Source organism: Prunus mume, linkage group LG2 (assembly GCF_029339155.1).
Source record: "Prunus mume cultivar Tortuosa linkage group LG2, ASM2933915v1, whole genome shotgun sequence".
In the NCBI taxonomy this organism is placed as follows: domain Eukaryota; kingdom Viridiplantae; phylum Streptophyta; class Magnoliopsida; order Rosales; family Rosaceae; genus Prunus; species Prunus mume.
In genome coordinates this window covers 11,625,617-11,650,854 of record NC_142699.1, presented here as the reverse complement: position 1 = coordinate 11,650,854, position 25,238 = coordinate 11,625,617, and the positions used below count along the sequence as shown (strand labels likewise).

The window sequence follows — 25,238 nt, the reverse complement described above, 5'->3', positions numbered from 1 at the left end:
TTTTTTTTTGTATGTTTCTTTGGGCTATGAATGAAAATTAAGTATTTTTGCATCAGGTCCAGGCTTATGCGGTTGTGTTACTTGTGGGCTCATTGAGCCACAATATTCCATCTTGGCCCACTAATATGTTGCCTTGTCACTTCTTCCTATCTCTCTCCTCCTTTGCTACGTGACATGAATAGAGGAAAAAATGAGACAATGCAACGGGATAGGAAATTGTTCTCCTTCAAGAGAGAGAGAGAGAGAGAGAGAGAGTCATACAAAGGAGGGGAAGGTAGGGGGAAAGAGGTTGGGGTGTAAAAGTGAGAAAATCCTTTCGATATACATGCTAAGCTAAGCTGAAACAAAGATTGATCCCTATAAACTATAAATAAAGCATGCTGGATTCTGTACCGTGTATGAAAATATTGAAAAACAATACATCACCAACTAGTATAATAAGCATAACAAATAAGTGTTGTGTTCTGAAAATAATACTCATAGGCCACGGCAAGCACATGTATGGCCACACTTCCAGCCATACAATAAACTAAGATCATATCAAACCCACTCAAAGTTGGTTTCTTTTGGTAATATTAAAGCAATGAGGGAATCCGGTGGAGTGGGTGCAATAGAGAGCATGGAGCAAGTGTCATTCGAGTGTGGAAGTATGAAGAGAAGCCTCGCCCATAATGATTTCACGGCAGGGATCTTTATCACGCCCGAGCACTCCCTCTGTTTCAGGTACGAAATGAAATCCTGAAACTGGACAACAGTAATGCAAGACTTAATACGTGTGGTAAAGTCCATGTACAAATATTTGGACTACACTTTTTGTTGATAAAGTCTATGTACAAATATGAAGCTCAATGACCTTTATGAATTGAAACGTGATTTGTCTAAAGAGTACAATCACATTATCAAAGGGACAAAATCATAATAGACAGAGGAGGCTACATAACTACAGGACCAAAATAACAAGGAGTAACTTACGCCTTTATGGTCGCCTGCAGAAGCTGGGATTAATCGACATACCTCCCTCTGCATCAGATGCAAAAGAAAGACAATGAAATTAAATAAGGTTTGGAAAGGAAAAGGAGAAAAATAACTTAATATTAATATGTAGAAATTTGGCCCTCCCATCAATTAAGTCAGTACTCGGTAGGTACACCGGGGATCAAATTTTCTCAGTTTGTAGCAGAAATTTTTTCAGTAAATTACTGAAAGAGTAGTAGGCCATATAAGTCAAATAAATATCATATTGACCAATCATTTACATCTTATCAGCATCCTTGGCATTATATATAGCTATGATGACAACCAGTTCACCAGGGATTCACCACATGCCAATTTATGATCCATTGATGTTAACCAGTGAACATTGTATAATTCTCACATTCTTTGTGTGATGGAAAAACTATTCTGTAGCTCATCTTATAAAAGGCAAAGCTGTTCAATATGATATTTATTTGATTCTGAAGGCCTTATAAACCAGAAATTAGAAAAATATAGGTACCCAAAGACACTGGCATTAAATACATTCCTCGACATGAGAGAGAGAGAGAGATATTCACTGACTTACTTTATGTGGTGGGGTGCTAGTAAATGTTGATTTCACATGCCGAAAATCTGTACGCTTGGTCATGTCTAATTTAGCAGGCCATCTGAACAAATTAGTCATAAATTGTTAAAAGATATTTATTTGAAATATGCAAACTTTAATGAGATTCCAGTAAGGAAACTAAAGAAAAGATAAGTCCTTACTCTACAGGTTCTGAAATGGCATTGGAATATTTGCAAATATCAGAATCCACCCTAGATGCATAAACTGTACAGTACTGAACACCACTTTTACACAACACTCCTTGCCACCGATATTGAAAGCATCGTCCAGAAATTTCTACTCCAGATGATTCTGGAACAGGCAGAGGCGGAGGAGGTGAATGTGGAGGAGGAGGAACGAAAGGTGGCTGCGATTGAGGCAAAGGTGGTGGAGATGGGGGCAATGGAGGTGGCATTTCAGGCAGAGGAGGTGGTAGAGATGATAATGGTGGTGGCACTGTCGGAACTGAAAACATTTGGTCAAATTGCTGTGCTGGAGTTCCTTGTACTTGTGCAAGTGGAGTCACTGAAGCAGGAATGAAGGGAGATACAATAGCATTACCATGAAAATTGTTGGGCATTACACCTGGTGAGATTGGGTTCAAAGGAGGATTATGATTTACACCCCGTGGATCCCAGGAACCATTTGGAGGGAGGTAAATAGGTCGTATAAATGGAGATGATTGGATTTGGGGTGGAGGTGGGACAGAGGGTCCCTGTGTTGGCACAGGAACGCATGGAATGCTCCCTGGTGCAGAATGCAGCTCTGTTCCAGGTTTTGCATACATCCAGTTTTGTTCAGTGGCATGAGAAGCAACATGACTACCTAGAGTAAAATCATCCAATATACAGTTCCTTTAGTATCAAAAGGAAAGAAAAGGAGAGGGGAGGGGGGAAGTTTAAAAAACAAATTTATATATAAGTTCATCACCTCCTTGTGAAGGATCCACCACAGCTATGTTATTGTCATAACCATCAACCTTTTGGGTGCCAGCTTCAAGCATCTCTGTACTGCCAGTAACAGCTCTGTTTGACTGAAACGTATACCCACTCTGTACTGAATTCCCCTGATTCTCAGACTTTACTCTAGGGGATACAAGCTCCATGGGATGGCTGTCATGATTTACTGAGAATGGTGCAGCAACATGACCACTAGACATGTTTCCAGGGTTGTTGCTTCTGTGGGTAGGGGTAGGCACAGATCTTGCACCATCAATTTGAGATATTACGACATTAGTTGGCCCTGCACTATATGGTGGCCTGTAATTACTCCTTTCCTTGCGATGTTGTCTGAGATGTGCCATTACAGCAGCAGCTTCTTCAGGGGTATCAAATTCCATCAGTAATGCACCTTCATTGCTAAGATCAGTGATCATGTAAGGACCCTTGTAAAGCACTTTCCTTGATTCATGCAGAATCTCATCTTTGGCCCATTGGCTTAAAACATTTCCAACATAAACATGACAACTAGAACCAACTGCAACACCATTCATTGCACCTCTAGTTCCCAGTCCTATATCCATAAACTTTATGTGCCAAGGAAAGTGTCCGCGCATATATTCCCGAGCCTTTACAGCATCCAGAATGTTTCTGTACTCAACCAAGGCAAATCCTTTGATTGGGAAGAAAATAAATTGTTCTATCACACCAAACCTCTCTAACTGAAACCTTACATGAGCTTCAGATGCATCAGATCCTGAGAAACCCAGCCAGAGCTGTTTAGAAGCAGAGAAAATATCCATGGCTCCAGTATCCCCATCAGAGCACCAAACAATTTGTGTTGTTGTGGAAGTATATGGTGAGACCAAATGAGGTTGAGTTGGTGTGGAAGTATATGGTGACACCAGATGAGGTTTAGGAGATTCAAAAGAACTATTTACACCTCCACTTGAAGATCTCTGGAGAGGTGATCCAAAATCCATTGCATCTTGATTCTTCTCAAGATGAACATGTTTTCTCCCGTCAAATGAATTACTCCTGAACTCTAATGGAGACCTTGTGACAGGTGAAAGCACCTGGTGGTTCATTAGGTCCCTGGGCACGGAAGACCTGCCGTGTGACATATCTCCATGCTCCCTAATCTCACAGTTTGTGGACCTTGTCCCCCCACTGTCTTGATTGGAACCCACAATATTAGTTTCAAGAGGGATTATAGAGCTGCGAGGTTTCATATGTTGGCCTGAAACTCTGTCAGAATAAACATCATCATACATGATCCACCATTAGGCCTTAAATTACTATCTTTTCCAAATAGTTCACTACAGGTTTCATGTTGGTTAGAGAACCTAGGCACCAGATATGCTCGTTCAATAAATCTGGATGGATCAGAATCATCCTCATCACTATCCACCTGATTGTCTTCTACATCCATTTGTTCTACAAATGATTTAAAGACATCCTCCAAAGAAGATTTAATATCAGATAACGCCTTGAAAGACTGCAACTTGCACAACTTCTTATACTTTGAGAATATCCAACTTCGCAATGACGGATCTTTGCTGAGAACCTGCATTTTAAAGAAAAAAGGAAAACAATAACAAAAACGACCCAGTGCAAGAGATTATCAGCAAGACCAGAAAAGGAATAACAATAATCAAACCACTAATCAAAAGGGGAAAAAAAACAATTTGGACACCTTATCTTCAAACCAAATACCTAAGCACATCTTATTTCTAACAACCAGTCAGATGTACGAGAATAACCTTTATATGAATGTGAAAAATCCCCATTTAGTGGTGTCTACCCAAAGTACCACATCCCCTCTACATATGTCTTGGTTTAGAACTTTATTGCAATAAAGTACCTAATGTTCTAAAACTCAGTCAACTCAACAACCCCTTTCTTAAAGAAATTTGTTGCATTGAACTTGAGCTGAGTTGCAATTCCAGGACACATGGAAAGAAGGATGCATTTGATCCGTCATGCATATCCATACACTAATTACCATACCCTAAAATTACATATTATGTGTTTTTGTTATACAAACAATACTAGATAAAAAGATTTCCCCAATTCTGTTAAAAATAAACAAGAGTCAGTGCCCAGTATTTTCTTCAATCTCTTGAAAATACTAATATACATTCTCCCAAATTAATAGCTTATATGGCAAAGACTATCAAATTATATCAGTACTAAAACTCAGAATCTAATAGCATGACATCCATTCAATACGCAGGGAGCTCTGAAAAATTACCAGTCCTAACAAGCAGCTGTTTTTAACTGTAGATGCAACTCCACAGACTTGGGCACCATCTGATGCTAGCTGCTCAGAGCTAACCCCATCCCTTCTGGTGCTAGATTCACTATAACCAGTACTTGATTTAGGTTCATCACCAGTTTTATCTGAAGGATAGCCACCATCATTATCAAGCCTGCTTATTATTTGACTTAGGAAATACTGCCCTTTCAGAATTCCCTCTGATGCACTGGATTTGAAGAGTTCAAACCAGGCTGAAAGTAATTCTTTAGGATAACAAAAGAAAATCCAGAGTAAACTGAGAGCGCATAACTTGGATAATTTAATCGGTGAAGATTCATTTTCATCTGAAATCTTATGCTTTAGCTCAGAAAAAATCTCAGAAGAATCTTGTATTCTCACAGTTTCTTTCCCAACAATCATAAAGACATCCTTTCCCTCAAAGGTGGATATGAAAAAGGTGAGCACATTCTGGAAAACTGTAGAGCAAATACCCCGAATGACAGATGATGTTGGCGCCACTGAAGAAGCAGTGCAACAAATATCAGATAGACCAAGAATACAGGATTTAGCTGTCTGAAATACAACACTCTCAGCATCCTCTCCTCTATTTATTACCGCCATGCTCCAGTTATACATATTGATAACAACTTTTGCCGCGGCTTCAAGAGCAGTTGGGCATTTTGAAGCATATCGAGGAATGAGATCAGCCACAATACGTTGTACGCTCGTACAACCTGTGAAGTGAGCCTGAGGATTACCACATTGGAGAGAAAAATTTATAATCTACAGTATGAAGGCTGCTTATTCTCTCTTTCATTCATTAAAGCACTTGTGCAGGGCCCAATGCATCTAACTAGCAGCTTTTTTAGGTCTGAAAATCTAACTAGCAGCTTGAAGCAAAGTAATTGAACATAGACAAATTAATGATGAAAGATAAGACTAATGGGCTAATCAGCACCTACTTTGTTCGCAGAACATTCCCATGCTACCTATTTGATCTCATGCAATGCAAATTTATGTAGAACCCACAAGAAACACCCTAATTATGTAAGTTCCTTCGATACTGCACAAAGATTTATATAAAGCTAACAATCATCATCTACTACTGGTTCTTTAAAGTTTCAGTAATTGAAGAAACCAAAGGCTCAACATGAAATAAAACAGCATTATAACCTATTTCTTTTCTTCAGGCTTATCAGCAACCAAAAATTAACTCAGCAAACCCCGCCGTAAGCACTACAGTTCAACATTTGCACGAAAATAAACGAATAAATCTGAACAAAGAGGAGCAAATGAGTAAAAGTCACACTGACCTCTGGAAGCAGTGATGAGAGAGAGATAAGCTTGCTCAAGCTCAGGCGTGAGAGCAGAGTCATTCTTGGAAAGGCAAAACTTAATCCGCTTATAGCACTCGTAAACGCTTCGAATCTCGTCTCTGTGTCTACGTTTGTTAAGAATTTCTTCATTAGATTGTGGAGCTCCGACGCTCGGGGCAGGGGCTAGGGTTTGCGGTGGCGGTGGCGGTGGCGGTGGCTGAGATAACGGCGGTGATGACGGTGGCTCTGGTTGAGCTTCGTACAGCTTTCGCTTCTTCGGAGGTTGCTCTCCGGAGGCCATGGCGAGAGAGAGAGAGAGGACGGTGGCTCACTGAGATTTTGGTGAATAGTGAGCGTGGCCGGCGGTGTGCGAACTTCGAGTCTTCGACTCGATTTGTTCGCTAGACTCCCAACTAGTCCGTTCTATTGACAAGAAGGGTCCCACCATCAGTGAAACTGTACCTACGTGGCTCTGTAGATTTACTTTAGCCGTCGGATATACGCGAGGATGGGTGGGTCAACGTTTTCAACGGTTTTATTTCCGTGAAGAAGAAAAAGAAAAAAGGGGTGGAAAGAAATTTATTTCTGTTCAAATATTTAGAGCCTATTTGGTAACGTTTTTGAACAATGTTTTCTTAAAATATTTTCAAAGAATGAAAACAAAAAAAGGAAGTTGCATTTTCAGGAATTGAAAATGCGTCTAGTAGATTAATTAGAAAACATCTTCAGAAAATAAAAATAATGAAAATGTATTTAATAGTACAATTTGAAAATAATAATATGTGAGTTATTTTTTAAGTGTATTTTTGCTCATTTACATTCTAAAAATATATTTTTTTAAATGTATAATTTATAAAATAAAAAATTATATTATTTTTAAACAATTAAAACTATATTAATTTCTTTTTTCAATTTTTTTCCCTTTCTTTTTTATTTTGTTCTCCTCCTCTCTCTCTCTCTCTCTCTCTCTCTCTGACTGCGATTCGTCGTCTTCCAGTCATGGCGATCGGTGCCATCACCCCCAAACTCCTCCTCTCTTCCTTTTTACCTAACCCACCCACCAATTGAGACTCGAGATAGTGCCGGATTTTGACTGGAAAATTGCCCTCTGCTGTCACCGTCGTCGGTGCCAAGTGGTGGCATGGCCTGAGGTGACCGAAATTGGAAATGGAATCAACTAGAGGGAGTAGTTGATCCGGTCCCTCTCCGTCCTCTATCTTCCCTTATCTTAATCGACGTAGTTGATGGTCATAGTCGCTGGCCTAAGCTCGGAAGCTCCAGCCGAAACTCTCTCTCTCTCTCTCCTTTGTTTTGAGTGTTTCCTGTGAGAATGAAAACATCTTTTTTCTGTTTTCTACAAGTACACGTGAGCTTATTTTCATTTTATGAAAACATTCTTAGTGTTTTCTGTTTTTGGGCTATCAAACATGTTCTTGCCTCATTTTTTTTCTCTGAAAATGAAAACAGCCCCTTAAAACTTAACCGAATGGGGCCTTATATTTGTAAAATACTTTGTGTCCTTCCTTAAAAGTATGAATTACGACTTCTTGCTAATCATAATTTGACATACGTGCATAAAGCTTTCTTTTTGTATTTTGATGAATTTATGTATTATGTGTGAACACAGTTATAGCTCTAGTTGTTAGATTGATGGGATCAATGGGCATGCTTACTTATCATGAATGAGGGAAGCCATGAATCGAGGCAATTAGATAGGGGAATCAAGGTATTATAATCAGATCAACTACTCCCCCTAGTTGATTCCATTTCCAATTTTGAGGGTATTCGATTATGGATTTTAATGTGGAACCCACATAATTTTTTTTCGTTTTTTGAGTACATTTGTGGTGAATCCCTCGGTTAGAAATTGGAATCATTCCAATACTCATGTGTTACAATGAGAAGCAAGAATTGGAATCATTTCAATACACATTCCTGATAAGTAAAAATGTCATTAAGGGTTCGTTTGGGAAGTGATTCTAAAGATGCTAATAATCACTTTAAGTGATTTTCTAGATAAGCACGTGGGAGGTACTTCCTTCTAAAAATGATTCTGGAGAAGCACGTGGGAGGTGCTTCACTCTCAAATGAGCCCTTAGTTATTAGATTGTATTTACATTTAATGCTAAATCGTAATATTGAAGAATCCTTTTTTTTTTTTTTTTTTTTTAAACGAATATCAATATCGACAAATACCGGTATCTATCCTTTAACAGTTTTTTTTCCTACACTTAACAACCTTTTTTTTTTTTTTCCATAAAAAACAATAGAATTTTATTAGATCAATAAAAATAATTACAACAAAGTCATGGTTGGCATTGTTTTAGCCCCTTTGCACATGCTCACGCATGTGGCAATTGGTTTTATTTTTTATATTTTATTTTTAGAATTAAGAAAATATAACATGGATAGTTATGTTCCAAAAAAGTAGGAACTATTATTTGATTTTGTTTTTAATTTTAATTTTTTTAAATATAAAAAAAGTGAATTTACCATATTATCCTTTTTTAATTAATAATTTCAATTCTTAATGCTTGAATTATCCAAGGCTATTTTCTGGTATTTTGAATGTTTCACCATTCTCTGTCTTTTGCTTTATATATATAGATAGATTAGATAATGCGAGGAAGACTCTTTTTTGTACCACATTTTACAGACCAGATGATGTAGGTATGAGATTAGTCTTAATGTTATCAAACATGGAAATGCATGAATTCAATTCAAACCTGTTTAATAAAATATGAACATGTTCTGCCACAGATGAGAGCAGACAAGTTTTTCATTGGCATTGTTCACGGTACGTATATACGTACAAGTTACAATGACACAACAATTGCCTCTCTTCATCATGTTCTTGCAAATCCATCAGACATATAGGTTCACTATTTCGACTTAGAATTAATTTATTGCTATAGACTGGCAAATACTAAACTAAACAATGCTGCACCTGCACGAGGGCTACAAAGCCTGGCAGCTGCTAGCATCCAATGAACTTGTTCAACACATGTTTTTAGATCTTCTTCATCGGAATCTCAGAGAGTCAGATCAAAGATTTTATGCTATATATATATATCGGATGCTCAATATGGTATAAATCATAATATAAATGAACATTATAATTGTTGTTAATTTATTTCTGTTTTCTGCCCAAGGGGGTCGTATTTAACCACAAGAATCGGAGACGATAAGTATTTATATAAAATAAAAATAAAAAATAAAAACTGAGGTTTCCCTTTGTGATTAAAAAAGAAAACCCATTACAAGTTAAAAAAATTAGCAATTATATAAGCGATAGGAGCGTACGTCCGCGTATCATCAGAGCTTAAAAGCTGTGATATAGAAGATAATTCATAATCAGCAATTATATAATATAAATGCCTTGTGACCATTTAAATTTTGAGCTGAAATTTGACAATTTTGTTATTCAAAAAGAAGGGAAGCGAACAATGGTTTCTCTCACCTTGATTTGGAGCTGCAAAAACTTCACATAATCAACTGCCTCTTCCAGCATTGTGCTGATGTCAACCTTAGTTCCATTAGGGACAAGATTCTGTAAGATTCTCAATCGCTAGTTTATTTTCTCCCTTCTTTTCTGTAAGATTTAATCGAAGCATGAATCGTAAGAATCTTACCATACGTATTGAAAATACCTATAGGATGTCTTAAAACACCTAAAGCGTAAAGTCTGTGTTTGAGTAGTTAAGAGTATTACGATAATACAAATAAAACACGCCAAGGGGATTGATACGATGTATCCGTCTTGCACAGTTCAAAATGTAAAAGCAGAGAAAAACACAAAAAGTATTTTACGTGGTAAATCTCACCTCTAGGAAAATCCACGGGACTCATCAGTCCAACACAAATCCACTATAGAACGATTATTACAAAAAGTATACAAACTTGTCCTAGACACTCTAGACAATGTACCAACTTCTTCGTAACTCAACTTCTCGCAGGATGATCTTTCGACACTTCTTATGTTGAACGCAATACTGGTCACGATTGCTTCAAGATCGTCGGAGTTCTTCCAATTCTCCTTATGTTGAATTTGATACTGGTCACGATCGATTCAAGCTCACCGGAGAAAAACGGCCACAACGGTCTTGGTGCCCTCAACTGTATGAGTCACCGAACATGCAAATGAATGCAATATGAATACAAAGATAAATCACCAAGATAATCTTACTCTTGATGATTTATCCTTCTGGAAAATAAAGCACAACAGCTTTCTTTTGTGTATATGAAAACTCAAGAAATACTCTAGTTGTTGAAAGTTATCGAATGAAAATCAAGCCTTGCCTTTTATAATGGTTTTCAAAACTGGAAACAAGATCAATTAGTTCCTAATCAACATATTAATTTGCCAAAGTCGGACTAATTAATTTCAATCAAAGAAGACTTTTTAATGTTCAGAACAGGAAAGCAATTTAATCTATCTTAAAATAAAAAGTCTTCTTAATCAAAATGTTAAACAGATTGTGACTTTGAAATAATGCTTGAAATACCACAATCAAGATGCATGATTGAATAAAGAATTTACCTTAGTGATCGTTGGTTGACATGTAACCTTCAGATCATATCTTGGAATTTTGACAGCCACCATCACAACTAATTTACCATCTATACTTAGTCTAATTTGTCTCTAGGAAATGCCAATCACAAAATCAATACTAACACATATACATGTGCGTGTGTGTGTGCGCTTGTGTTTGTTTTTGCAAGTCTTGAGAAGTATTGTTGTCACCCTGCATTGAGGCTTTGGGGGATCAGTTGCTGCCGCTTTACTGGTTCTTGTCTTGCCATGAAAGGGCTGATGATGATGTTTTGTGGTCTGAAGTTTCCCCTCCATTGCTCTTCTGAGAAGCATTGTCAACCTGATAACTGTAAGAACTAGAGCTATGTCTATCTAGTCCTGTGGTGCTCTCTTCATCTTTGACATTTGAGTTAAGCTTCTGTCCCTTGTTTGACCTCACATTTTTCTTACTTTTCTGTACCTGTAGGGTGTGAAGTTGACAATTAGATCAAAAACTGCTTCAGAAATATTAAAATCAACAACCAAGTCATCAATTTAAAACTTCAAATGGTTCTTACATCTTTCGAAATACGTGTCCTTTCCTGGAACAGCAACAGCTGCTGGCTGGCTGGCATCTGAAAATCCCAATATTCTGTCACTGCCAGAATCTTGTTTGCCACAGACACTTCCTTCCATCAGAGACTCAGATAATGCTGGGGTGAAAAATGAACCAAAAGGACCAAAACACTTTTGATCATGAGTTGTAGAGATATCATTGGTAACTGGGATATGGCAAGAAAGATATTGGAAATGAGAGTCTAAAGGATGAAACAAATTGACCCTGTGCAATCCCATTTCAGCTTCTTCAGGGTTATTAGTGCAAAAGGTGGCTGGAGTTCCAAAGTTCATCCCCACAACATTGTGTTGGAAATTAGGAAATGAAGAACCCTGACCAAGAAAATGTGGTGGTGTGAACTCAAGCTCTTCTTCAGTAGAGAACAATCTGCTCAAAGAGTCCCATTCTCCATCAGAAAAAAACCAACACACTCCATCTTTCCCTATTTGTTAAGTGTAGTGTGCTACAGCTATTAGGAGCTCAGTTGCAAGTTGGGGAAAGCAAGGACTATAAACACTTGTATATATACCATTACAAAACATTCCAAAATTTTGCCGAATGAAACATGTACGTATAGCCGGGCGGCTATACCAAATTAATATCTATAAAGTATAATCGTATAGCCGCACGGCTATACTGTTAAAAAAAACTTGGTATAGGGTTTAGGGTAAAAACTTGATTTATCAACTTAAAAACTTGGCGTATAGCCGCCTTTTTCATAAATTTTTTAAAAGAAATAGTATGGCCGCACCCCATACTCTGTTTTTATTAAAAAAATTCAAAAGAAATAGTATAGCCGGGCGGCTATATCCATTTTTAAATTTTTTTTAAAAGAAATAGTATCGCCGTGCGGCTATACTGCTGTTGAGCCAATTTTTTAAAAAGACATAGTATCGCCGGGCTGCTATACTCGGTTTTTTTCCTAATTTTTTTAAAAGAAGTACTATCGAAAGGCCATACTCTGTATCTAGAATTTTTTGAAAGACATAGTATAGCCCGGCTATACCAGGTTTTGAAAGTTTTTAAAAATATTATAGCCGGGCGGCTATACTGAGTTTTTCCCAATTTTATTTAAAAGCAATAGTAGAGCCGACCGGCTATACGGGTTTTTTTCAATTTTTTTTTAAAAGCAATAGCCGATTGGGGTTTTTCAATATTTAAAAAATAGTATCGCTACCTGGCTATACTTATTTTTTCCTAATTTTTCAAAAAGAGATAGTATAGCCTCTCAGTTTCTTTCTAATTTTTTTTTTATATAAATAGTACAGTCGATTTGCTATACTCTATTTTTATTTATTTATTTTTTCAAAAGAACTAGTATAGCCCAGCGGCTATATCCGGTTTCAAACAAATGAAATAGTATAGCCGCGCGGCTATATGCGGTTTTAAGATTTCTTTTTTAGCATACCCACCGGCTATACTCTGTTTTTAGAATTTTTTCGAGAAGAAATATGCAGAATGTTTCTGTACTCAACCAAGGCAAATCCTTCGATTGGGAAGAAAATAAATTGTTCTATCACACCAAACCTCTTTAAATGAAACCTTACATGAGCTTCAGATGCATCAGATCCTGAGAAACCCACTCAGAGCTGTTTAGAAGCAGAGAAAATATCAATGGCTCCAGTATCCCCATCAAGAGCACCAAACTATTTGTGTTGTTGTGGAAGTATATGGTGACACCAAATGAGGTTGAGTTGGTGTGGAAGTATATGGTGACAACAGATGAGGTTTAGGAGATTCAAAAGAACTATTTACACCTCCACTTGAAGATCTCAGGAGAGGTGATCCAAAATCCATTGCATCCCCATAAAATGAATTACTCCTGAAGTCTAATGGAGATCTTGAGACAGGTGAAAGCACCTGGTGGTTCATTAGGTCCCTGGGCACGGAAGACTTGCCGTGTGACATATCTCCATGCTCCCTAATCTCACAGTTTGTGGACCTTGTCCCCCCCACTGTCTTGATTGGAACCCACAATATTAGTTTCAAGAGGGATTATAGAGCAGCGAGATTTCGGATGTTGGCCTGAAATAGTATAGCCGCGCGGCTATCTATGTTTTTTAGAATTTTTTTACATGGCAATAGTATAGCCACCCGGCTATACCCTGGTTTTAAATTTCTTGCAACGTAATAGTGCGCGGCTATACTGAGATTTATTTCAAGCTCTTAAACACAAATTATGCCTCGCTCTCTTCATCATGCTTTTACACGTATTTACATGGGCAGAACCATACTAAAGGCTACAGTGGGCTGTAGCCTAGTGTATTTTTTAAGAAAAAAATATAAAACCTATATATTTAACTTATTTTCAATATTAACCCAGTTAGTGACGCCGTACATATTACCTTATTTCCATTTTCAATATTTAAGTAAATGTCAACATTTACTTAAGTTTATAATGTAAATAAGGAAGTACCCCCCATTTGGATTAAAATAAAAATACTAGAAAATCAAATTCCCACAAAATCAAAATATGAAAAATCAGTTTTAGTGCAAAATACGATTTAAGCTAAAAATGATGGCTCATTAAGTCAATATATACTTCATACTAAAATCCCATAAAATCAAGTTTTCTTATTTGATGTGTGAGGAATAAAAGCCGCCAAAATTATCTTGAGAAAATGATTATTCTGAAAACCCATTTTTCATACTTAGTCAATATTTTTACATAAAACAACTTTTCATATATAATATGAATGCATGAAGGAACCTAAGGTCAATCTAGGTAAAAAGCCTTAGATGTTCAATCCACTATGGTGTTAAACCCTATTTAGTTTATGTTAAAACTTATTAAAAATTAGTCTATGGAGCTATGAACTAGCTTGGTATATATGATTTAATGTTTACTTTTATTTCTAGAAAGACTATAGAAATTTGAAGTACCAAAAAAAATAATCATTAAAGTTTAAACTAATAACTTTAGCTAGCCCACCCATTGAAAAATTTCTGGTTCTGCCCTTGCGTATTTAACATAAATTCATCCTTTTTCTGTATAAATAATTATTATGATTGACTGATCATACTACACAATGCCGCACGAAGCTTAGAAAGCCATCTCGCAGCTGATAACATCCAATGAACTGTTTCTCATATGTTTTTGGATCTTTCCCTTTGTCAGAATCTGAGATCAAATATTGTAGGCGCATCGTAACACTACTATGGTTATTAATTTATTCCCTTTCTGTGCCCAAGGGGATCGCATTTAAGTTCTTAAACTTAGAAAAATCATTCCAATAGCACATGTGGGTTAAGACTAGTTGGTCATGGCAGTGTTCTTGCACGGTTACATATGAGTTTGAATCTCTCTCCATCTAGATTCGAGAAAGTACATAAGCTGAGGATTGAGGAAGGTTTTATATGTTTGGTGTTTTCAAGCACAAGAATGAGAAACCAGACGTGTTCATAAGAAACTGAGGATTCTCCTCGTGATTGAAAATGGAATTTATTGAACTTAATAAACCCATTACAAGTTAGGGAATTAAATTAGTATACATTCACTCTGTTCATATGTTATAGCTTATATACATATTGATAATAATTAACAATTAGAAAAGGGAAGGGAAAAAAAAACATCAGCTTCATGTTGTGTCATAGAAGTGGAGAGGATAAGTAAAAATGTCATTAAGGGTTTATTTGGGAGTGATTCTGGAGATGCCGATAATCACTTCTCCAAATAATTACTTTAAGTGATTTTCTAGAGAAGCATGTGAGAGGTACTTCTTTCTAGAAATAATTATGGAGAAGCACGTGAGAGGTGCTTTACTCCCAAACGAGCTCTTAGTCATTAGATTGTATTTACATTTAATGCTAAATTGTAATATTGACGAATCCCATTATTTTTTTACGACTATCAGTATGGACAAATCCTGTATATATCCTTTAACAGTTTTTTTTTCCTACACTTAACAACCTTCTTTTTATTTATTTATAAAAACAATAAAATTTTATATAAATAAAAAGAATAAAATTTTATTAGATCAATAAAAATAATTACAGCAAATTCATGGTTGGCATTGTTTTACTTATATTAGATCATGCGAGGAAGACTCCTTTTTGTACCACATTTTACAGACCAAATGATGTAGGTATGTTATCAAACATGGAACTGCATGAATTCAATTCAAACCAGTTTAATAAAATATGAACATGTTCTGCCACAGATGAGAGCAGACAAGTTTTTCATTGGCATTTTTCACGGTACGAATATACGTACAAGTTACAATGACAAAACAATTGCCTCTCTTCATCATGTTCTTGCAAATCCATCAGACATATAGGTTCACTATTTCGACTTAGAATTAATTTATTGCTATAGACTGGCTAATACTAAACTAAACAATGCTGCACCTGCACGAGGGCTACAAAGCCTGGCAGCTGACCGGCTATACTCTTTACATACATATATATATATATATATATATATATATGTCCGGATTGTTTAGCATGCAGACCTCAATGTTTCTTCAGTTTTCTCCTCTTATATATGCTGCCAAATCACAAGCCACTACACTGCTATATAAAAATATCCAGTCAGTACTGTAGAAGTATACATCTTCAGATCATTTTTTACAATGAAACACAGCTGCAAATATTGGAATCCACACCCTAAAAATCCGGATGTCTGGATAAGAGAAAAATCACATATATATATACTAGGATCCTCTTTTTCTTTTATATGTTTTCTCATATTTTCATTTATCGATAAGAGTAGTTTAGAGCATTATCTATTACTATTAAGCCATTACCCAAGTCTCTATCCCTTGTTGATTTTTTTCTTTTTCAGAGTTATTACCCATATAAAGAATTTAGCAATTTCACTTTTAATATTGTATTATACATATATGTACCCATGTTTCAATAAGACATCCGTATTTTGTACATGTCTTAAGAGCTCAGTAAAATTCACATTTAAAAAAAAGTAAACTTACAGTATTCGTATTAAACATGTTTGTATGTATTTTTCATGTGTAATACAAGTATTTTTTATACAAAATTTTTAATAATACACACAAAATTCACGTATTATCACATATTATTGAATACAAATAATATATATTAAAAATGTTAAATAAATTAGATTAAAATATTATAAAGTGGCCAAACTTTTAAGTTGTAACTTGCCAAAATTTTGCGAAGGAAACATGTATTTTATTCGTATAGCCACGCGGCTATACCAAATTAATATCTATAAAGTATAAACTAATGCAACTAGGAGTAGGAGGGTCCTTTTTTCATAATTTTTTAAAATGAAATAGTATGGCCGCAATCCTATACTCTATTTTTATAATATAAAAAATTAAATAGAAATAGTTTAGCCGGGCGGCTATATCTGGTGTGTCCCAATTTTTTTAAAAAGAATTAATATAGCCGGCGGCTATAATCGGTTTTTAGATTTTTTTAAAATGCACTAGTATAGCCGCACTTCTGTACTCAACCAATTAAAATCCTTTGATTGGGAAGAAAACAAATTGTTCTATCACACCAAACCTCTCTTAACTGAAACCTAACATGAGCTTCAGAAGCATCAGATCCTGAGAAACCCAGCCAGAGCTGTTGTTTAGAAGCAGAGAAAATATCCATGGCTCCAGTATCCCCATCAAGAGCACCAAACGTTTTGTGTTGTTGTGGAAGTATATGGTGACACCAATTGAGGTTGTGTTGGTGTGGAAGTATATGGTGACAACAGATGAGGTTTAGGAGATAACAACTATTTACACCTCCACTTGAAGATCTCAGGAGAGATGATCCAAAATCCATTGCATCTTGATTCTTCTCAAGATGAACATGTTTTCTCCCATCGAATGAATTACTCCTGAAGTCTATAATCTCACAGTTTGTGGACCTTGTCCCCCACTGTCTTGATTGGAACCCACAATATTAGTTTCAAGAGGGATTATAGATGCTGGCCTGAAATAGTATAGTCGAGAGGCGATACTCGGTTTGTTGAAATTTTTTTACAAAGCAATAGTACAGCCACTCGGCTATACGGGGTTTTTGAAATTTTATTAAAAGAAATAGTATAGCCGGACGGCGATACTTGGTTTCCCCTAATTTTAAAAGAATAATCTGTTTACCTTCGAGCTCTTAACCACAAATTATGCGGTTGCTCTCTTCATCATGCTTTAACACGTATTTAACATAAATTCATCTTTTTCTGTATAAATAATTATTATCATTGACTGATCATCCTAAACAATGCCGTACGAAGCTTAGAAAGCCATCTGGCAGCTGATAACATCCAATGAACTGTTTCTCATATGTTTTTGGATCTTTCCCTTTATCAGAATCTCAGATCAAATATTGTAGGCACATCATAACACTACTATGGTTATTAATTTATTCCCTTTCTGTGCCCAAGGGGGTCGCATTTAAGTTCTTAAACTTAGAAAAATAGTTCCAACCAATAGCACAAGAATGAGAAACCAGACGTGTTCATAAGAAACTGAGGATTCTCCTCGTGATTGAAGATGGAATTTATTGAACTTAATAAACCCATTACAAGTTAGGGAATTAAATTAGTATACATTCATTCTGTTCATATGTTATAGCTTATATATATTTTGATAATAATTAACAATTAGAAAAGGGAAAAAAAAAAAAAACAACAGCAGCTTCCTGCTGTGTCATAGAAGTGGAGACATCTTCTGCAGGCTGAGACCAATATCCATTCCGTTATAGGCAATAGGTGCGTACATCCACATATCATCAGAGCTTAAAAGCTGCAATTTTCAACAAAAATTAATTAATAATCTGTGATCATATATATGCCTTGTGTCACCACTTAATTTTGAACAAGAAATTTGAAAATTTTGTTGAAAGTGTAACAAATTTTCTCACCTTGATTTGGAGCTGCAAAAACTTCACATAATGAACTGCCTCTTCCAGCATTGTGCTGATGTCAACCTTGGTTCCATTAGGGACAAGGTTCTGTAAGATTCTCAATCTCTCATTAATTCTCTCTCTTCTTTTCTGCAAGATTCAATCAAAGCAAGAACTGTAAGAAACCATTTATGCATATGTTCGAATTAAAGGTCTAAATTGATTGAAGCATAAAAATAATGAAGCCTAGTGTGAAAACAGGGATGTTATTGCTTACTCTTGCATAGAGGCTTTGTGGATCAGTTGCTGAGCCTCTGTTGGCTCTTGTCTTGCCATTCAAGTTAAGGGCTGATGATGTTTTGGGGTCCGAAGTTTCTCCTCCGTTGGTCTCCTGAGAACCATTGTCATCCTCAGAGCTGCAAGAACTAGTGCTCTGCCTATCAGCCCCTGTGTTACTCTCTTCTTCATCTTTGACTTTCCCATCTGAGTTAGCCTTTTGGCCCTTCTTTGACCTTGCATTATTTTTCTTAGTTTTCTGTACCTGCATTATTATGTGGAGCTGATAATTAGAAAACTGATTCAGAAATATAAGAACCAAACCAACAACCAGGCCATTAAATTAAAAGTCTAAAACTTTAAATGATGCTTACATCTTTCGAAAGACAGGGTTTCTTCTTTGAATTACTGTCAGATTTGTCATTGTTAGACTTGTCTTCTGCCACATCATGCACCCTTTTCAGACGCAATTCCTCTCCTGGAATTGCAATTGCAGCTGGCTGGCTGTCATCTGAAAATCCCAATCTGTCACTGCCAGAATCTTCTTTGTTAGAGACACTTCCTTCCATCACAATGTCAGAAAATGTTGGGATGAATGAACCAAAGCTCTTTCCATCATGATCATGATGATTCATATAAACATCCATAGATGCAGAGATATCATTAGCCACTGGGACATGGCAAGAATTACCAAAGTAGTAATTTTCCTGGTTCAGAATGGCAGTAAAAATTCCAGCACTACCATGATTGTTATTACCATAACAACTCTCCTGAGAAAGATAATGCACATTAGAGTTGAGAGCATCTAAAGGATGTTGAAAGAAGCTGTCATTGACCCTGCTCAATCCCATTTCAGCTTCAGGAATATTGGGGCAAAAGGAGGCTGGGATTTCAAAGTTCATTCCCTCATTGTGCTGGAAAGGGAATGAACCCTGAGAAAGAAAATGTGGAGTGAACTCAATCTCCTCGGTGGAAAACAATCTGCTCAAGGATTCCCATTCCCCATCAGCAAAAACACCAGCAGACTCCATTTTTTTTCTTTCTTCTAAATATTTGGAGAAAAAGAAAAGGTACAAGCCTTGTATCTTGTTTAGTGCTGCAGCTATCAGAAGCTCAATTGCACTGAGGACAAGCAAACACTAGAAACACTTATATACTCAACCCCAGAAGCCCTCCTACAAAGAATGTAAGTAAGGATTGACTTGAATTGTAAAATGCAATTCTTAATTCCAAATGATTGTTGATGGGGGTAGGTCCCAATTCTCTCTAACTGATATCAGAGAGTCCACTGTGGGGCCTAAAACCAGGCAAAGGACAACTCAGAGGACGGCTAAGTTCATGCAATGATGGGATTAAAATAAGAAAATGGTTCAATGGGATTAAACCACCTAAGACCTGGGGAAACCGGCATGATTAGGAACAAAAAAGGGTCCAATGCAATCATTGAGAGGTCAGTTAAGAGTGATTAATTAGTGTCTCTTAAACTAATTAGTGATAATGTTGAGAGACTGAATTAAGAGTAATTAAGAAGAGCATGCGCGAGGAGGAAAAACTTAAAACTATATAAGATAAAGCAGAGTTTTGAAATTGTCAGAACGTGGATGGTGTCTGTCTTGTTGAATATTATATCAAAATAAACCATCAGAATTCTTTTGGAGGAATTTTAAAAAAATATTAAGCAATGGACGGCGGATTGGGCTAATATACATCGTGGGGGGCTGAGTCTTACATTCTCTAAAGCACTCAAAACTCCGACAAGGGAACCGCAGAATTCGCAATTTGTCCTCACCTTGCAAAGCTTAAACTCACACAGTATATATCTACCGTCATCAACCCCATTAATATAACAATCTGTAAAGTTAATATCTGTTTACAACTCATCATCAATCTCTCCCATATCCTATGCACTTCAAAAAGTCAAGCATCATATGTTTTTGCCACTCTGCTCTATTTACAGCTATGGACATTCGTCACAGCCGGTCGAAATTTCAAAGTTGGTAGGCTGTTTCAAGAGCTTAGTTTAACCGTTGCTCATGTAACACTAATAAAACTCATGTAGTGGCGGATACATGAATTTTTTCTTAAGGGGTAAGACGAAGCAAACATCCCACATGGTTTAGTTGCCCTTTGCTCTTAACCCTGCTCAGTCATACTCAAGGAGAACCTAATGGAATACTTGACAATTTCATGTAAGCAATAATGGGAGTGAAGGCTATTTCATACACGAATGGTGATCATATTATAACCTACATTATTGATCATATCGATTCTTGTCTTATCTAAATGCATGGTTTAAGCTTTAGTCTAACAACGGAAAAATGTATCTCAGAAAATAAGTCCGGTGAGAAAACGTGACCCGATTATCATACCAAGTCCTAATTTTGTATTCATAAAGATAAGACTTATGAAAACAAATGAGTAGAGAATTAGTCGACACATGACAAATATGATATAAAAATACAGTACAGAACAGATGGTTGTTCCCGTTTTGTTATGTCGACATAAAGTTTTACTTCATAAACCGATAAGATTCGAACAAGCAGCCAAATGCAAGCCCTCAAAACTCAAAAAGGGTTTTGAGGGTATGAGCAGTGAACACGCACCCAACTGTCTCTCACTAAGCTTTGAAGCCGAGTCTTGCGCTTGAGTTCCAAAGTCCCACGCGTCAGAAAGAGACTATTTTTTGTAATATTCTAATGAACACATCTGTTGGGACGAAAGTTCGATAAGGTCTTCATTGTTGTTTGGAAAATTGCACCGGCCATTGCACGACCTTTGAAGAAACAAATAAAACCCTAAAAATTGTTTGGCGGGGAATAAAATCTATACAGACAAAATGGAACTCCCTAAACATCTGATTTTATTCCTTAATCACAGAAAAATAAAACTCTGTCTTCTCTCTCAATGCATTCATTCATTCGTCTCCTCGCACGATTTGAAGGGTTAAGGGTTTGCAATTTGTTTCTGGTATTTCTTCTGCGTACCCTTTCCTCCCTCATTAACAAATGCAAAGAATGACAACTACATCCTTCTCTTTTATGTGTGTGTATATATATATTTATTTATTTATTTATATATTTATATATAAACCAACCAACCACCAAATTAAACTAATTAAATACGGGAAAGGCCAATTCATTCTTTTTCCAGTTTCGATGGTTTTGTGTTAAGCTTGAGCCACGTGACTCTTCATCACCAATATTTGTTTATTTTTTATTTTTGTTGTTGCGAGGGAATAATAACATTGAAAACATGCATAGGGGATTAAAAGATTTTTGCTTGGTCGTACTGTTACGGACATATGCTTTTGGAGAAATTATTTTCCCTCTGTTTGTTTAAATTGAGGAAAAGAAATACGGGTGTAAACAAGTCGAGTCAAGCCGAATATCACCATATAAACTTGAAGAAGACTAAAATAAACGCATTACTTTGAATTTTTGGTTTAAGATAGAATTAATTTAAATTTATTTTTCAAAATGTAGGTCACTTCAAAGCAAATTTCTCATAAACGAGCTACTCACGAGCATTAGGAGCTAAACACAGCTAAGTTCAAACTTAGCTGAACTTAACTTGTTTCTATTACGAGCTTAAACAAGTCAAATCCAATACGAACTCAAACTGCATCGAACCGATTTACAGCCCTAAGTACCATTATGTTGCCCAAGAACCACCGATATAATAGATCCATTTATTCCCTCTTATTTAATTCTTATCACAAAAGAATATATATATATATATATATATATATACTATTCTCTTTGCGAGAGGTTTTTTATTTTATTTTATTTATATTTTAAATTTTAAATTCATTTTAGAATGAAAAATAATAATGGGTAATTGTGTTCCATAAAAATAGGATTCATTATCTAATTTTTCTTTTAATTCTAATTTTTTAAAATATGACAAAGTATGAATTTACCATATTATCCACATTTAATTAATAATTTCAATTTTTAATGTTTGCATTAACCAAATGCATTTTCTGGTATTTTGAATGTTTCACCGTTCTCTTCCTTTTCCTTTCTATATATAGATATATATTGGCATGCATTGTAATCGATAAATACTAGTATATATTTTTCATACGTAGCCTATATATCCACATCTTTTTTATATATAAGATCAATCGAAGGTGGATACTGTCTATATATCGGATCCTGCGACGTGTATAATCATAGGGTTTGAAAGACAAAAAAAGGCGACCACGTTGCAGCACAGCATAGATGTACTAACCAAATTAACTAAGAAGTGCAACTCAGCAAATAACCCATCATTTTTTTATGCGATCTCAATTTTGCCAGAAGTAGGGATTTTTAATGTTCTGTTATCAATTGTTCATAAACATCATGTATCATATGCCAATTTTATTTTTTAAAAAGAAAATCTCGACGGTATAAGGGAAAACTTTATTTAACTAAGCAAACTAATACAATAAGGGAATGTCGATCCAATAAATGTTCCAAAAGGATGTCCTACACCAACGTACGCAAGGGCAACTCTGTCCAAGACAAACTATATCATCTATATGCAAAGTATATTGTGCTACCCTATATGAGCAGCTTCATTCGCTTCTCGAAAAGTATGTATGAACTTGTTTGCTGGAAATCTTTTTAGCAAAAGCTTTAACATCCTCCACAGTGCAGCCAATAAGACAGTAATCATATGCCAAATTTCAGATCAATCATGTCAGTCCAAAACAAAAATACTCGGACATATACACAAGTACTTCACTTATGTCGTTTTGTCTTTGTCTCTCCAATCCTTTTACTAAAAGAAACAAAAATAATTATTCAAACTAAACGTCTTATTCACATATGAAAAGTAAGCGTTTACTGTTGGGTTGACAAAATTGAAAGTCATAACAGAAGTTCTTGAGATTGTAATGTCAAACTAGCTTTAGCTTTTATATTTTGATTATCACTTCACAAATCAGATAATTAGCATTAGACCCCCTTTGCATAATAGAGAGTTAAGAGATCTGAGACTTGAACAAAAATTAATGTAGACACAACACAAACCCAACACCTAACTTAACACAAGTAAGATGAAATAATTATTCTAAATTAAAAGATTCTTATGTTTGTAATAACTTTTCCCATATTATATAACACTTTGAAGTCAAAGACTTTATTGACTTTCTCCTTTGTTTTTTGCCAAGGACTTGCTTATATTTTAAAATGTATTGGTAGAATTATGGATGATATACCTATGAAAAATATTGAACTCTTTAGAGCATCTCTAATAGCTTAGTCATACCGTAATCGATCCTTAAAGCATCTCCAATCCATATTTCAAAGCTTTCCATAATATTTTTTTAAAGGTACATTTTGCCATACATAATGGTACTTTGGTGTTAATAGCCTGCTTCGGTTCCTTTACGAAACTTAAGTTCGCAACAGCTACAAACTTTGCCACTTCAATTATATATGTATGCTTTCTTTTTAACCTAAAAACCCAACACAAATGAAAGGACTAAAATGAAAACAGAATGCTTAATTATGAAGGCAGTGGTTACTCGGCAATTATATATATAAAAAAACATTTGGTCGGTTGCAGTGCTAAAATTTTCATTCACGCCACTTATATAAAAATTGCCGTTGGAGATGCTTTTCCACATTTGGCTGAAAAATACCTTCTACCATCCAATTAGCCATTTTGGAGTCGACAAATCTGACTAGGAGTCTACGAGGAGAGAAGATAGCCACTATTTTCTCTCCTGAATTTGTTTTGCTTTTTATTTTATTTTTGTTCGAAATATTGTTTATGCTTTTGGTTAAAGAAAAAGTGAAATATGTCGCGATAATTAAAAGAGAAAATACTCCTCTTTAGTTTTAAAGAGTCGAACTTTTTCCTTTTAAAAGTATTAAATTTTGGCCAACCATACTCTCAAAAGTTAGCCCCGATTTCTTAGAGCATCTCCAACTGATGTGTCAAACGTACATAGACATTTAACAGCTATAAATAACATCTCATATCACTCCAACCGATATGTCAAAGCTGATGTGGAATGAAGGCTGGAGGTTGAGATGTTATTTTTGACATCCCAAAAGCAATATGTCAAATGAATATTTTATTATTTTTTTTTTATTTTCTTTTTAATTAAAAATGAATCAACACTAAAATGTAATAAAATAATAATTTAATTTGACACATCGAGTGGGGTGTAAAGCTGTGTAAGATGTCAAATTGCCACATCAGCCATCAAATTTAAATTTGATGTTTGATATTTGACATCTCCATTGGAGATGCTCTTAGTCACCATCCAACGGTTCAAAAAAATTTCTTAAAAAAAGTGTAAGAGTGAGTGAACAATTGAATTTAAATTTAACGGTGAGTGACCACGAATCTCTTAGAACCCTGTAGTCCAAGAGATCGGGACTATTCTTATCAGTACCAAACATTAAAAATATTGTTTCATGGAAAGCAAGAAATATTTTCATTGGTTTGTATAATTAAAATTTAAATTTTAAAAGGGAACGAAGGGACCAGTTCCAATTTCTTGGTCAGACAGAATGTTAGGAAAAACAATATTCTAACGTGGGGATGGTTGACTATTATACATCATACAAATTATATACCAAAATTAAACACATGAGGTGTTCAGTCAGACCAAAAACGAAGACACATGATGTGGCTTCAGTTTTTCCAAACATCAAACTGCGTAGTGTTGTACTTCATTAAATTATGATATAAATGCAGCAAAAGAGTGCCCTAATCTTCGTGTTATTCTTTTGGGTCGAACGCCTTAATCTTTGTTTCATCTATGAAGTTTCTTGGTCTTTATATCCCCTATTTTATGATTTGCCCAATTTAATTTGCATTGCTAATGTACATTAAGAACATGAAAACTCAGGGCAAAAGAATAAATAAATAAAATAAAAAAACAGAGAGCATTTGGGAAGAACGGAGGGGGTGAGA

General features: G+C 35.6%; 2 protein-coding genes and 1 pseudogene across 3 annotated transcripts; all 3 read right to left on the bottom strand.

Annotated features, from left to right (window-relative positions):
- Window positions 1-289: 289 nt before the first annotated feature.
- LOC148919627 (nucleic acid binding protein) lies at window positions 290-6,504 on the bottom strand. The gene is made up of 8 exons (XM_089045715.1): window positions 6,094-6,504; window positions 4,775-5,514; window positions 3,793-4,087; window positions 2,513-3,760; window positions 1,744-2,407; window positions 1,562-1,643; window positions 973-1,020; window positions 290-744 (listed from the first exon to the last, which is right to left on the bottom strand). Exons 1-8 carry the CDS (start codon window positions 6,395-6,397, stop codon window positions 541-543), a joined length of 3,585 nt encoding a protein of 1,194 aa, XP_088901841.1. The 5' UTR covers window positions 6,398-6,504; the 3' UTR covers window positions 290-540.
- A 2,849-nt stretch (window positions 6,505-9,353) lies between these two features.
- Window positions 9,354-12,858, bottom strand: LOC103320467 (uncharacterized; annotated as a pseudogene).
- Window positions 12,859-17,680: 4,822 nt separating this feature from the next.
- Window positions 17,681-19,351, bottom strand: LOC103320465 (uncharacterized). Of its 2 annotated transcripts, none has more exons than XM_008222141.2 (4): window positions 18,695-19,351; window positions 18,322-18,585; window positions 18,063-18,194; window positions 17,681-17,944 (listed from the first exon to the last, which is right to left on the bottom strand). In XM_008222141.2, exons 1-4 carry the CDS (start codon window positions 19,349-19,351, stop codon window positions 17,849-17,851), a joined length of 1,149 nt encoding a protein of 382 aa, XP_008220363.2. In that variant the 3' UTR covers window positions 17,681-17,848. The 2 variants fall into 2 exon arrangements, with proteins under 2 accessions (XP_008220363.2, XP_088902921.1); XM_089046795.1 differs by having other exon boundaries at window positions 18,322-18,579.
- Between the last annotated feature and the right edge of the window lie 5,887 nt (window positions 19,352-25,238).

Excerpts from the sequence above, each read along its gene's own strand:
- LOC148919627 (XM_089045715.1), bottom strand. The coding sequence starts at position 6,397 with ATGGCCTCCGGAGAGCAACCTCCGAAGAAGCGAAAGCTGTACGAAGCT. Across the intron at positions 5,515-6,093 it reads TCTCATCACTGCTTCCAGAG|GTTGTACGAGCGTACAACGT; the intron begins GTCAGTGTGACT and ends CTCACTTCACAG. Across the intron at positions 1,021-1,561 it reads CTAGCACCCCACCACATAAA|AGGGAGGTATGTCGATTAAT; the intron begins GTAAGTCAGTGA and ends CATCTGATGCAG.
- LOC103320465 (XM_008222141.2), bottom strand. The coding sequence starts at position 19,351 with ATGGAGTCTGCTGGTGTTTTTGCTGATGGGGAATGGGAATCCTTGAGC. Across the intron at positions 18,586-18,694 it reads AACCCTGTCTTTCGAAAGAT|GTACAGAAAACTAAGAAAAA; the intron begins GTAAGCATCATT and ends ATAATAATGCAG. Across the intron at positions 17,945-18,062 it reads TTTTGCAGCTCCAAATCAAG|CTTTTAAGCTCTGATGATAT; the intron begins GTGAGAAAATTT and ends TGAAAATTGCAG.